Source organism: Vitis vinifera, chromosome 19 (genome assembly GCF_030704535.1).
Source record: "Vitis vinifera cultivar Pinot Noir 40024 chromosome 19, ASM3070453v1".
NCBI lineage: Eukaryota > Viridiplantae > Streptophyta > Magnoliopsida > Vitales > Vitaceae > Vitis > Vitis vinifera.
In genome coordinates this window covers 3,636,209-3,650,718 of record NC_081823.1, presented here as the reverse complement: position 1 = coordinate 3,650,718, position 14,510 = coordinate 3,636,209, and the positions used below count along the sequence as shown (strand labels likewise).

The following is a 14,510-nucleotide window of genomic DNA, read 5'->3' as shown; positions in this document are numbered from 1 at the left end:
CTATTTTGAAAAAATAATTTTTAAGAATAATTTTTAAAAATTGTTATCTAATAATTTATAAAATAATAGTTTGTTTCGAAATCTAAACTGTTTTAAATTTATTTTTAATATTTTAAAAATAATTTTTATGTTTAATGTTTTATTTTTAATTATTTTATAATGAATAATTATTATTTTTAAATCCCTTATAAAATATGTTAAAGTAATTAAAAGATATTCTTTAAAAATATTATATTTTTTGTTCTTAATAATACAAAAGAAGATAATAAGAAAACAGCATAAAAATTATTTTTGGAAATTGACCTAAAAATATTATTTTCTATGCTTTGAATGATACACATAGTTTAACAGTTAAAAATAACATGTAATTAATGTTTTATTTTTGAATATGGAAATACCTATAAACATATTGTTTATCACAATGCAATTACCCATTTTTTAAAAATATTTTCATATATGGTGGAATCATTTTCAATTATTTCGGAAATATTTTAGAAAATCTAGGGTTAATTTGGCACTTCGGCACTTTCAAAATCTGAAAATTTTAAATAGTGTTATTTTATTTTTCTTTGTTGATATATTCCAATAACTACATTATTTAGCAAATTCAGGGCATAAATTGTTAAATTTTGGAAATAATTTACTAATTTGGATTCTACCAATAAATTCTTCCCCATTTAAGCGAAAAGGGCGACATTTTGATTTGTACAATAAGGGGGTTATGTAGAAGAAAAGGGTAATTTGGGCATTCGAAAAAAACTCTCCCATCTTGTCTCTTTCCTGTCACGAACTTAGTCATTCATTAAGCTCCTGCAACACTTAGGCAAGTCAAGAAGCTTGATCTTATTAAGTTTCCCAATACTTAACTTGTTAGACTAAGACGTTCACGACTCTAAAGCTTAAGAAGCTTAGTAGACAACTCTTTAAAAAATGGAAGCTCTTATTAACTTAAGAAACCCTTTACAAGTACTTGGAAGCTCACTTACTCCAATGAAACTCTTTGGAACCTTAGAGGGTTTCTTATAATTCAAAACTATTCTAGAATATCTTACGTCATTCTATATACAAGTCTATGTACAAGAGACCTCAAGAACTCCTCTCATGTCTTCCACCGTAATATAAAGTTGTGTTCCATAAGCTTCCTGGCTCCCTCGGGAGGTTCATTTGAATCAGCTTGTGACATTCCGCTGTCTCAGACACTCACTCTCGACTCTTCTGCTTCAAGCCAATGGCGGCGTGGACAGCTGTGGCTCGTCAAGCTGGGAACTTGACTCGGCTTTCCTCTCCCGCTCCTCTGGCTACTTCTCTAATCCATCGGCGAGGTCTAGCCAGCGGTGGCGGTAAGTTTCTCCCTTTTATTTCTCACCTTCTCAATTTGTCGTCTTTTTCTTTCTCTATGCTTTGGTTGCCGAGAAAACAGAAGAATGGAAAAGCAATCGACCTCTTGAATTTTACGATTTTTCGTTATATAGGAGGTGTATACACACAAAAAAAAAAAAAAAAAAAAAACGTCTGGGCTAGTTCGAAGTGAGTTTAAAACTTAAAAACCCTTGTTTTGTGTTGTTGTTTCTCAGCAACCAAACAGTTTAATTATGAGGTTTGTTAATATTTTAGGAAACGTTTTTTCTGAAAATTTTCCATTATTTGGGGAATTAATTATACAGCATTAACCCAAAGTAATTTGACAGGTTCTTAACAAAATGAAACCCGAAGTGGTTTTGGATGTGAGTCATCTGGCACCGTCTTCTGTTGTTTTGTTTTTCTTGAATAAAAAAGGGAAATGCCTTTTTTGGTTGTGGAATTTATGAATTTTATATGTTCTTATGGGAAAATACTAAAGCATTGAATCGGTATGAACTTCCGGTATCAACTATTGAATGTGTGTGATGAAATGAAGGTCATTGAATGATGGTATAAACATATGAGATTATGGTAAATGGTATAAATCAATGTGACTCGGGTGCAAAGCTATAGGATGGAAGGTATGCACATGGTGCTGCCTTTTTGGTACCCATAAAAAATGTACCTTTCGGTACTGTAGTGGGACTGGTTCTTAGAACATGAACCTGTGAATTAGGATGTTAACTGGCAATGGTAAAGGGAAATGATATTTCTCTGCTACTGAAAAACTGAACTTGTTCATTATTTATCTTCAGAAACTGTTTATATTTAACTTTGGTTGTATTATAGATCATCATGGACCTCCGAAGGTGAACTTTTGGCAGGATCCCTTGAGCCCATCCAAATGGAAAGAAGAGCATGTGAGTTTTATTTACATGTTTTGATGTTTTGTATTTGTCATCTTATGCAGTATGATTGAAAACTTCGCATATTTTAAGGGACTTCTTCCAACATAAATATCATGATAGTTTGATACACAATCCACATGCATTGCTTGTATGTGTGTGTGTGTGTGCGCGCACACACACACACAGACAGAGTGTAATCTACATATGAGCACACTCAAGTGCACACACACAAACTCACGTTCTTAGACACGTTCAATGTCTTTCACATGCTTGTATGTTTGCCAACTAAATAGCTGATCCTGAGAAAACCCATTACTCAGACATGTTCGATGTCTTCCCCTGATATGAAAACCATGCAACTAACAAGGTTTTTCCATTTTGTCTTCTACCTCCTGCGTGAGGGACGGGAGCTTATGCATCATCATTGTTATCCAGGATTATCATGTGATGTCTCTGTTGCTTCTAGGCCTGTCAGTTGTAACTGAATAGGCTACTACTCAATCTCTTATATTCACAACAGCTGGAATCACCACATTCCAACAAGAACTTGAGCATCACTCCTGCAAATTGATGGTCTCCGTCATACTGTCCCAGCCCAGGAATCCCACACAAATTTCTCCAATTTTCTTTCAGACCTCTACCCACTATCCATAGGTGAAAAGGAAGTTAGTAAATTGGAAAATAATGTAAATATCTGAGGACTGACCTATTGGAGCCACTTGTGAAGAAAAATAATCAGACATTTTTTTTTGATAGGTAATAAAAAGGGTTGCATTAGAAATGTGTAAAAAAGGGCAAGAAAAATAATCAGACATTATTATCTTTCAAATTAAAGTCTTGGTTATCTTGGCAGCTCAAGTTTCTGAAGAGAAGAATAAAATGGATTTGAAATTGCTAAATGATTGTAAATGTGTGCTTTATTCTATGAACCGAAGAGACTGAGTTTCTATGAGGTTAGTCTTTGAAAAGGAGGATTATTCGAATCAACTTAAAAGAGCTCTAAATTCCAACTACTTGGGACTTATGAGATAAGCACCTGGTATTCTCCCTACTATGTGCTCTGTTCAAGGTGTGAACTTTAAACTAAATGCATTTCATTTTTTTTCCTTTTCCGCCCTGACCAATTGCTGTAGGTGCTGGACGATTATGATTTAGTGGGGTATTTCCAATAGATATAGAACCTATGACATCAGAATATTTTCTGAACTGATGTTAGACTTGTATGGTTCCACTTATTTTGCCTCTCGTCTTGTCTGATTAGATCACTATGATGTTCTAGATAATCTATAAATTATCTGAGCTAGTTGGGGTACTGTTATGATACTGGAGCTCTTTCCATTTTGCAGTTTGTTATCGTCTCCCTATCTGGCTGGGGCTTACTCTTCTATGGGGGCTATAAGTTTTTCACCAAGGGCAAGAAGGACAACAAAGAAGAGGTATTTGATTATATCCTCAATTTATTAGCTTGCTATTTTTTTGGGTCTTTTTCCCCCACTATTTTTGTTGTTGTTGTGGATGCGGGCATGCCTATAGTCATTCCTATATCCTTTATTCGCCTTCATCTAACCTATCATTCCCTTGGTGACAATGGCCATAATAAAAAATTTGTTTGACTTAATCCTTTTTGTGAACATTTTTTTAATTCCATGGATCAATGTTTTAGCATGATAAGGAAGAGCAAAGCTGTTTTTTGCCATGATGATTTAGCAGGCATGAAAAAGAACTTCATTTTTCCAGTTTGGATCTCATATTTAATTTCCAGGTATTTAGGCAAGCAAGGCAATTTTTTTTCTGCTGTGCTGAAATTTCTGATTCCATATTTTATGTTGATCTGTATCATGGTGCCAGTTAATTTCCCAATTGATTTATACCATTGTGCCAGTTAGTTTCCTCAATGCCGGGCCATCATGAAACTTACCACCATTGGAATGGTTAAACCCATCCAAAATGCTACTGGAAATCACTATAATCTTTCTGAACCTGACTTGCCTCATCTCTTGGCAGAAAGTTGGAGATGCTTCCCATTAGATTGGCGTCGGTTTCATCATCCAGAAATAAAGAGGTTTTCCAGGGCTAAGAAGTAGCTCTAGGGCTAGAGGGTGCTTTATATGTTGACAGATTCCGGTTTTGGGTAGTTCCGGTTGTACATTACTCTTGGAAAATATGGTATGTGATGAATGCTGAGACCCTGATCATTTTCTCTTCTGCTTGTCCCTGTGGCCATGATGATAACCTTATTGCATTCTAAATACACATCTTAAGAGTTAAGCCCTTGTTCCTTTTTCTCAATAAAGATAAAAAGAGACATTCTTAAGCATTGAAATTCATCAAGCTGCTGGAGCAAATTATTACAAAGCCCTAGGTGATGTGGTCAATTTTTTTTTATGTGGCCTACAAGTTCAAAAAATACACAATACCATAGGGAAAAGATCATGGAGTCTGTGTACCAAAAACTAATGTACAAAAGGTATGGCAGAAAGACATCATCTTGGTCAAAAATTTCTTCACTGAGACTGCTGCATTTCTCGGCGGCATGAATCTGGCCATCTTTATTCTGTTCCAACAACAATATACCTGATGTAACAACTAACATGCAAGGGCAGCACCTGGAGAGATATAATGCCTTATAAATATCGGGCAGTCTGGCCAGAAACTGAAAAGATCCTTGAATTTTGTACATGATATGAATTTATCTACTAATAATTCAACAATTTTCTCCTATTGTAACTCCTGAACTCCCAAGTTATTACCATCTGTGAATAACTCAAGGAACAGAGTTGTAACCCAAAAATAGGATTTAAATTGCATTAAGAAATTGGTAATCATTCACTGGGGTTCTATAACTAGTTCTATACAACAAGTTGACAAAATCAATAAGCTCAATTATTGAATCAAAGACTGGTATCATAAACTGGTTGGCGACAATGATAAAAGTTGGCAGAGGCCCTGACAAAAATTCAGCATTGTAGCATTGTTAAACATTCTTCAATGGTAAATATGAGCAGCATGTGCCCAGATAAAAATTAAGAGGTGGACAGATATTGATAGATCATCAAATTCAAGACATACCAGGAGTTGTATGGCTGCAAGGAATCATTCTGCATCCCTTATTTCTGCTTCAACATCAACTACAGCTGTGGAAGATTCCTTTCCTGCACAAAGCACAGAGAAAAAAAATTCAAGAATTTTTTTTTGGTTGGTGGTTAAAAATTTAAGCAACTCAACGGTTCTCGAGAATTTTCTAGTGACAAACTCATTTTATTTAGTTCATGAAAACAGGTAGATATTGTATGGTCCTCAAAAAGTCTGGAGCACAGAGATAGTATAAACTCAATAGGCATGTAACATTGAAGATCGAAACAAATATTAGGACTAAATGCTGCAGAATATAAAGGGGCTACCTTTCTTAGAGCCAGGAAAGAAGTCACTGAATGCTTGCTCGAATGTTGTAGCTTGGTTGGAGAATTTCACAGGTTCCTTTATAAACTTATTATCCTCCACTGAAATGCAACAAAAATATGTTTGACAAAGAAAGATGAGGAGACTAACTTCATTGATACAACAAAGACAGGAATCTGCTTCATTGAATAATGTGTGTGCATATATATATTTATTCATTTTTTTTATACTAAATACTAGAGTGATGAACAATCCCATCAGCTATAAGATAAAAGTTTAACAAATATAGCTTAGAGATGAGATCTGACAGATGTTAACTTTACAAGTCAATCTCAGAGATATCTAATATATTGCTGTACAACAAAAATCAAATGGCCATTAACCAGTGGTTCATTCATCATACTCAAACAATACATCTGAGAGTATTCCAGATAAAAAAGGGGATGATATCAAATATCTTCTTGTCGTTAAATCAAAGAGCCCGGATTAAGGTTTAATAATGAGCTCAACTTTGACAATTTCAGCATTCTGCTCCTAAGGTCTGAATTAGGTGGCAAGGGATTGGGGTGGAAGGTTAGATTCCATATAAAAGATGGCTTATTATTTGATTGAGTTTCAGGCTCTTTCTCGATATTCTCAACTTATAGTTTCAAAACCAATTTGGACATATCCACATAATTTTTTTTTAGTAATTTAACAGATTTAGATGTTCAGAGAAACTTGGAACTTCCGGTTCCGTTGCAATGTTGTCAGGACTGAAATTGATTTCAGAATTGATAAATTAAAATCTTGATTTTGACAAAGCTCATAATCTAATCCAATTACTACCTACTGAAATGAAAAAGAAACTAAAAATAAAAAAGGTAAACTTCAGTCTCATCATCATCACCAAACAGGGCAAGTCTGGTAATCAAATATGGGGACTTTGGAAATTAGAGAATTATCTGATTATTATAATTTCAATCAAGTTTTGGATTTCATGGGCGGACAATAAACTCATATGTGAGAGATGTAACTCCAATCCAGAACAGCTAAGGACATTAAACATAAATATTGTCTATTTGACTTAATCTATCAGCAAAACCACTTGGAGATGGAATCGAGTTGAACTGAGAGAGGTTCTCCAGTAATCACCCATTTCTACCATTGTAAAACGGTGATAAAGCATTTTCACACATTTAGAGAACTTTAAATCAATCACATGAGCATGTCATTACCTGAGAATGGTTGACTACAGTAGGGGCACAACTGCAAATCGTTGTTCATAAGAGACCTGCAACAGATGCACATTACTGGCCAAGTTAAACAACTTGAGAAGGGAAGATAAAATAGACATGAAAACTTCATAACTTGGCATTATATCAGAGAGTTTGAAATTATTCTTACTTAAAAATCTGAAATTCATTTCCACAGTTTGGACACTGCACATACAACAGAGAGGTAATTAACGAATGCTGGAGACCACAGAGCCAGTTCAAAGATACTCCTCACATATAGCAAAGGTGCATCACATTCACATTATACAGTCTTTTGAATAAATAAACAAACCACATATGGTAGCATCAGAAAAAATGATGTGAACTCTATATGCTAGGGAGCATCACTATGAGATGGATAAAAGTATATCAATGTCTGAACAAACTTGGGGATTGTCCAGGATAACCATAGATCCATTAGTGACATGGAACATCATCGCTTCATATATCAGTCTCTTGGACCAATTTAGGAGGACAATCCATGGGATAGAGCAAATCTTTGCTGGGTAATATAGACAATCAGCACAAGGATGCTAAATATTCACTTAATGCTTGTGTTCTTTTATCTGTATATGCTATTCGATGGTTTTAAAAGTAACTAATATATAGTGCTTTTGGATGATCAGATCAACTTGGAATCTCTGAACAATAGTCGAGTAATACATAGTTCTATTGGATGATCAGATCAACTTCGAATCTCTGAACAATAGTCCATCCTCCAAATGTTTCTACAATTAGATGAGTTCCATCAATTATTGGGACCATAAATTGATTCCACACTACATAAACTGCCACATGCGACATTAACTTTGTATGGTTACACATTCTGGCAACAAAATGTTAATGAACAAACAGCCCTTCCATCATCATCACCAAATTTCTTTCTCAGTCCCCAAATATTAGAATTTGAAAAGGAGTGGTAATGCCACAAGCATAAACTTAAACAGAAAAAGTACCTATTAGCAGACAGCTAAATTGTGATATAGATATCAACATTTAGGGTTCACTTAGGGCAAAATATGTTTTAAACTCCAATTCAAAATATGTACAACAAATGATCATATCATACATATCCACAAGATTGGCTAAATTCTAATTTTTTGGACTAGTATACTTGTTTCATGTGCCCCATAAAACAATCAACAGAAGAAATCAGAGATACATTCAATAGGCAACACAAAACCACAAGTTAAAGAAGCCTCACAGTGCTTTGAACTATATCCCTTCCTGCCCACCATAGAAAAGCTCCTAAGCCCACGATTGGTAAAAGCACAGCGATGAGCTGCAAAATAAGTGTCACCCGATGAGATCCAAACACATAGTTTCATGTGAATGTCAAATTGAGTAGTACCAAATAAAGACAGCACCAATTATGCTCGCAAAATCATCCATACATAAGAAAATCTCCCAAATAGTTGCTGTATGGTAAAATGGATGATGATATTGTTGTTCTGATAAATGTTTGTATCAAACATATTACTAGATTCCAGGGATATACTGCAAATTTATACTTTGAACTTCTCATGGCATGAGGATTTCTTCTTATCTTGACCACACAATCTTGCTGTGTTTTGTAATAGTTATATAGCTTGCTCTATTTCTTTACTGCTTTGTGACAAGATACTAGGGTTTATCCTTACAGCCATAATACTTATGTCAAAGAAAAACTCCAAAACCAAATCAATTTAAGTATGATAATGTTACAGCAACTTCTGTATGCTTGACTTAGCTCCAACAATTTGTCAAATCAACTAATCACACAAAGTTGGGATACGTTTTCAGAATTGCTGAACAGAGTATGCTCAACATGGTTCCATCAATTTAGCAAATCAACAAAGACATCTCACAAAGTTGGATAAGGTTTCAGGATTGCAACATAGAGAAGTGAATTTATCAACAACAAAATAATGCATCAAAATGTATAACTAAACATGAGAAAATTCAACAAGAGAGTGATAAATCTTACTACATATACCCAGGTTGTATTTCAATAAGGGAGAACAAAAGAAGAAAGTTTCCACAAGCCAAGTCCCAGAGTTGCAAGGACACATGAAAATTAATCAAATAATATTCCAAACGAAGAAGATACTGACCCAATCAATCCTACCCCAGATTATATGTTAGCGAGAGAGAGAGAGAGAGAGAGAGAGAAATACCCAAATGGAAACAATAGCATCCAAAACCCAACCAAGCTGCCCAGTCACTGAAAGATACGTCAACCCAATTGCCAGAGCAAGATTGCCCAAAATCCTAGCAGTGCCACCATCATCTTTCCCACCACCACCGCCACCACCATTAAACCCAAAACCCTGATTAAACCCAACCACAACCACTCTTCTCTTCCTCCTCCACCTCTCATCCCTCAAAAAAACCCCAGCTCCACCCCCGCTCCCTCGCAAGAAAGACCATCTCTTCCCACCACTCCTCAATTTGAACTCATTTTGATGAAAGGCACCATTATTTGTCCTTGAAAGACAGTAAAATTTGATGGGTTGTGGCAGCTTCAACCCAGAATAGCTTTGCTTCTTGCACGAATCATTACACAAGCTGCTGAAGGCGGAGAAATTGATGCAAATTTGTAAACCTGTTGACATGGCAAGGATGGAAACTTCAGAATCAAAGCACAGACTTTTCTTTTGGGTTTCTTTACGAAGGATTATTCATGAGCTTCAACTCCAAATTGGATAAACCCAAGTGGATTTTTTTTTGGCTGCATAGTCAGAGAGTGGAAAGCAACTTCTCTAACCAGAGATTTTCAACCATACGTGGCTTGAGGAAGAGTCTCGAATGTACAATTCTAAAGTCTACAACTCATCAGGTTCACAATATTCTCAACAGAATCATCTTCTTTTTAGAATTATTTATCGAAACTCCAAAAAATATACTAAAAACATAAATATTTTTTTTTAAAAATATTTTCTTATATTTAATTTTAATTTTAAAAGACATAAAATAAAATCAAATATAATTAAAATTAATTTAAAAATTATATATATTTTAATTATTTAATCTTTAAGTATTAAAATAAGTGAAATTTAAAATAATATATAAAAATAATTTATTGATTTTAAATCTAATTTTTAGATTTTTTATTTTTTTTTTCTATTTTCTTTTCTTGGTATTCTTAATTAAATTTTTTTTTTTTGACATTATTTTGTTCAAAAGTTTCTACTAAGTTATAAATATTTTTATTTTCGTAAATAATTATAATATAATTGCGTCTTGAATTGCTTACTTTCATAAATTTCTTTAGCGACAGAGTTTAAAAATAAGGTATGATTATGGTTTTCATAATACAATAAAATACAAAAAAGAAAAAAAAGAAATAGGGCTTTGGACAATAAATCAATGTCTTATCTTCAAATAAGAGAGCCAAACACCTGGTATGCAGCAAAGCCCCAGACTGGAAATTTCTCCCCTTAACTTGCATATTAGACAGTTGTTTGGCAGGTGAGAAACTGATTCTGGGTCCATTGTTTCAGGGCAGATGAGTAACAATGAATGATAAGAAGGCATTTCATTCAAAATGGAAGAAACAAAAGCATGGGCAGAGCAAGGAATTGTTCCAAGATACCTACATGAAAACAGCTGCCTTCTGGGTACATATTTCTTATTTGATACTTCAGCTTCCTTTGAGTTATAAATACAGGCTATTAAGTGACCATATATGACCAATGTACATAATGCAACAAGTAAAGATTGATACCCAAATCCAACAGTAGAAGGATCTCCATATTTGGTTTCTAAATCAATCTTTTTTCTTGTCTGATTTCATGGTTGATGTTGTATCATCTCTGTATGGTGCTACATTGAATGCATACTGCTGGAAAATGGAAAAGAAAACCATCTCCACACACACCATCACGTTCTGTAGGGCTTCTTCAATTTGCTCTACTTCTAGCCAGAAATGATGAGATTTGATCATGCCCATTGCCATAAGAATATCGAGCAAGACTCCCTGCAAAATGAAAAGCAAAAAAAAAAAAAAAAAAAAAAAAAAAAAAATCAAATAAGCTGTTTTGTAAAAAATAACCTTGTACATGAGTGAATAAATTATCTCTAAGTCATAGGTTCATTGGTGGCAATGGTTTAGGGTTACCAGTCTGAGAAAATTACTGTAAGATATTCAAAATCGAGATTTGAACTATCAATTTTTTTTATTTAAAACACGGTGATTTTGAAGGCTCAGAGATAGCTACCTATGTCACAACTCACCAACCTAGCTCACTAAGCCCATAAATTGATTTCTGTACTTAAAGAACAAAATAAGATAAATGGCTCCCTACTTGACCATTATGGAACTCATAGGTCTGACCAGATAAAGACAGCCTCTCAACATATTATTTCTTGGGAATTATTGAATAAATGAGATCATGAAGAGATATGAGAAAAGTTCAAATTTCTTAAAACATCAGAGCTGTCTGGTAATGAATTTGGAAACCTAGGTGGTAACTGTTGATCCACTTAATGGAGATTCGCATTTGTAATAAGGTTTCGATATCTTGGTCAGATTACCGTTTTGTATGTATCTTGAGATCTTGTACTACACTCATCATGACTCATAACCAGAACAAAATTTAAGAAATTTCATCAAAATTCAGAACCTTGCAAAGCATGACCTTGGTTCCTTAAGTGGAAAGGCATGATAGAGTCAAGTAGTTAAAACTTAAAAGTTGACAAGTATGGGAGGGAATGAGGATGAAAAGCATACCTGCCAAAAACAGAAGAATACAATCCCTTTTACACACAAGAACTTGGCAAGAGGTTTGTGTGGTTCCAACTCTTTGGCAAAGACATGGTAAAACAGCACAAGAGAATATAAAGCCACCGAAACTGAAATGTTTAGGATGATGGTGAATGTCCAGCTGACCCAACTGGGGTATATCCTAAGAACTTGAAGAGTTATCATCAAGATGGAGCACACAGGGCGGACTATAACAAACTGCCATGTCCAGTACTTGAGTAGCTTCAATGTATGATGGTTCAAATGGACAGTGTGAGGCTGCAATTCAAAAGGACAATGTGTCAAATATACATTCATGAGTCCATGACCAATTGAAGTTACAAATAGGTTAAAGCACAAAGCCTAGTTTGACAGAGATCCAGCCAAAACCACTAAATGAATGCACACCCATATATATGCTGTAAACATGTAAAAAAGTTGGCATTCAAATAGCAGCTTGGTTCAACATGTCAGGCTTAAGAACTTTCCAATGATCCAGCCAAGCTGAATAGCGAAAACCAGTTGATCAATACCCTAGTCAATTCTAGAATCTTTGACATTTACGGTAACGTTGAACATGAACAAGATTTGTAAACTTCTTGCCCACTTCATTATATGAGCTTCTTGAAGAATTACCAGTGAAAGGTTTCATCCATGAAACCAAAATGAACCAGTTAGAAATGTGCTCAAACCAAACAAGTTGAAGGATTCATTATCATTATCATTATCATTCCCAAGACCGGCTTCCTCTATTGAAAGATTCATCAATATTTCCTCCAGAACCACCAAAAAGATAGTCCCCTACACATGCAAGAACTTTCTATCTCTGGGCATGATGCATCAGCCACCAGATAAATCTCAAATTTCACTATCACCTAATATTTACCAATGTAGCTGAAGTTAAGAGAGCCCACCTGATGATAAACTAAGCAATGCTGAAGGTAAGTGATCTGCTGATTAGGCAACTTGCTTTTACTTGATGCACCAGTTTGGAATTAGTCATTTCATTTTAATCAGGAGGTAAATTGTCAAAAGTTTATTTGATATCACCAACCAATAAGCCGCTTGTAATGAAGATAAATTCCCAAACAAATTTTACAAGGAATGCTTTGTGTTACTGAAGAATGGATTACAGAAATATTGAACTTGAAATTTCCTAGAGTTACTCCACCCCAAGATCCCTGACTCCATCCTGTAACCGTATGCCTACTGGAACAGATTCTACACAGTATCTGGGAATGTATGCCTTGGTTCCAATTTCCATTCTTCAAAAATTTTGATAAGGAATTCCAATGGTTAGTGCCATAGATCATTCCAAAACAAAACTCTCATACCATCTCCAATGGAGAAGACAGCCCCTTTAATATTCAGATGAACCTTTAAAATCTCCTTCCAGAAACCTCCCCATGTCATTCCCTCATATTATCTTCCTACACCTTAATTTGCTTCCACATCCCCTCTCAACAGGTTCTCACTCTCCATCTCAGATATGTAAAAAACCAGTACCTAAAAGAGTCCATATTCATTAGGAAAAAAATGGATACTCCATGATTATCATGCTATTAATTAACATCACAAACCAATATTTACAATGCAATTCTACTGCTCTAGAAATAGAATGCATATATCATTTTCGAAGCACAACAAATGGATGAAACAAGAAACCAATAATAAGACTACTTTACCTGGAAGAGAGTCATGGGGAATGAATGGTGAATTTGTCTTCCTTTGATTTCATCAGGAACTATATTTTTGCTAATGGATATGTTCAAGTAACTATACATCAAAGCCAAGAACTTAGCTATAACCTGCCACAAATGAAATGTGAAAATTATTAGCCATAAAGGATTAAACTCGTGGGTACACTTTTTACATTAAAATTTTGACAAAAAGAGCATAACAATTTATTTCAAATTCAAATGCCCCATTCAATGGTCTTACCAGAGCCTCATAACATTCTTTGATCGACTCCAAGAGCATAAAAAATGCTTTGCTCCCCTGAAAATCTAACAAACCAACAAAGGAAACAATAGCATATACGGGAGCCATGAAAATGATAATTAATATGGCTTTTTGCTCCTTGGGCTTCTTCCAGTAGAAAGAATGTTCCCAGAGTAGTTGTACTGTAAAATGCATGGTTAGCATCACACAGAAACTGGATCCCAGCAGAGTAAGTTGTCCGGGATTCATTGTAGCTATATCTGTCATTTAACAAAACGAAAACCCAGAATTAGTACCTAGAAAGGATGTTTTAGCTTCAATTCATGATCTAAAGCTATGCCAAATGGCCCAAAACCACAATCTTGCTGAGCAAAATCAGATGTGACGCATTAACCTTTTGGAAAAGAGACTTTTAACATGGATCATAAAATTGTCAATAAAGAGAATCTCCGATTTCTGAGACAATTATCTCATGTATCCAGAAACATCTCTTTATTTGAGGTTTCGTGTTCCCAGCAAAGCTATTTCTAGACAGAAAATATGATTACATGATCTGATTTTTTATTTCACCTACATTTCCTAGAAAATGTCACTAAGAAGAGAACAAGGTTAGATAAGTGTATTTTCCAGATTTTCCAACAGTTTAGCAGCTAGAAAATGTAGGAAAATAAAAGAAACTGAAGTTCTTAATTTGATTATCCACTATTGGATCACGAGAAAATAATAATTTCCAGTATTTTCCAGACAAATTTCCTATTCTTTGTCACAAACCAAATGGAGTATGAAATATAAGTGAAGAAGATCACTCACAGTGTGTTTGGCGTCTCAGAAAAATCGAAACCACAGAAAATGAAAATTCGACCAAGTGTGTAAGTCAAGTTAATCAACTTATGGAGGTTGGAAAAAACTACGAAGGGGGCGTCCACATGCTAAGAAGCGTGG

At 34.7% G+C, this 14,510-nt stretch overlaps 3 protein-coding genes across 7 annotated transcripts; 1 reads left to right on the top strand and 2 right to left on the bottom strand.

Moving 5' to 3' along the window:
• Window positions 1-1,055: 1,055 nt before the first annotated feature.
• On the top strand, window positions 1,056-4,517 carry LOC100252136 (uncharacterized). Of its 2 annotated transcripts, XM_002284543.4 has the most exons (4): window positions 1,056-1,340; window positions 2,191-2,261; window positions 3,596-3,685; window positions 4,254-4,517. In XM_002284543.4, exons 1-4 carry the CDS (start codon window positions 1,229-1,231, stop codon window positions 4,275-4,277), a joined length of 297 nt encoding a protein of 98 aa, XP_002284579.1. In that variant the 5' UTR covers window positions 1,056-1,228; the 3' UTR covers window positions 4,278-4,517. The 2 variants fall into 2 exon arrangements, with proteins under 2 accessions (XP_002284579.1, XP_059591648.1); XM_059735665.1 differs by having other exon boundaries at window positions 1,076-1,340; window positions 3,596-4,517.
• A 21-nt stretch (window positions 4,518-4,538) lies between these two features.
• Window positions 4,539-9,751, bottom strand: LOC100257260 (uncharacterized). 3 transcript variants are annotated; one of them, XM_002284553.4, is made up of 7 exons: window positions 9,061-9,751; window positions 8,109-8,186; window positions 7,035-7,069; window positions 6,866-6,921; window positions 5,651-5,749; window positions 5,319-5,401; window positions 4,539-5,195 (listed from the first exon to the last, which is right to left on the bottom strand). In XM_002284553.4, exons 1-6 carry the CDS (start codon window positions 9,496-9,498, stop codon window positions 5,343-5,345), a joined length of 765 nt encoding a protein of 254 aa, XP_002284589.1. In that variant the 5' UTR covers window positions 9,499-9,751; the 3' UTR covers window positions 4,539-5,195; window positions 5,319-5,342. The 3 variants fall into 3 exon arrangements, with proteins under 3 accessions (XP_002284589.1, XP_003634686.1, XP_003634687.1); XM_003634638.4 differs by having other exon boundaries at window positions 4,539-4,855; window positions 9,061-9,733; XM_003634639.4 differs by having other exon boundaries at window positions 4,539-4,803; window positions 9,061-9,733.
• A 645-nt stretch (window positions 9,752-10,396) lies between these two features.
• LOC100247002 (uncharacterized) lies at window positions 10,397-14,500 on the bottom strand. Of its 2 annotated transcripts, XM_010645930.2 has the most exons (5): window positions 14,379-14,500; window positions 13,569-13,828; window positions 13,313-13,435; window positions 11,616-11,906; window positions 10,397-10,862 (listed from the first exon to the last, which is right to left on the bottom strand). In XM_010645930.2, the coding sequence occupies exons 2-5, from the start codon at window positions 13,815-13,817 to the stop codon at window positions 10,653-10,655; spliced, it is 873 nt and encodes a 290-aa protein (XP_010644232.1). In that variant the 5' UTR covers window positions 13,818-13,828; window positions 14,379-14,500; the 3' UTR covers window positions 10,397-10,652. The 2 variants fall into 2 exon arrangements, with proteins under 2 accessions (XP_010644232.1, XP_002284596.1); XM_002284560.3 differs by lacking the exon at window positions 14,379-14,500 and having other exon boundaries at window positions 13,569-13,835.
• Window positions 14,501-14,510: the final 10 nt, after the last annotated feature.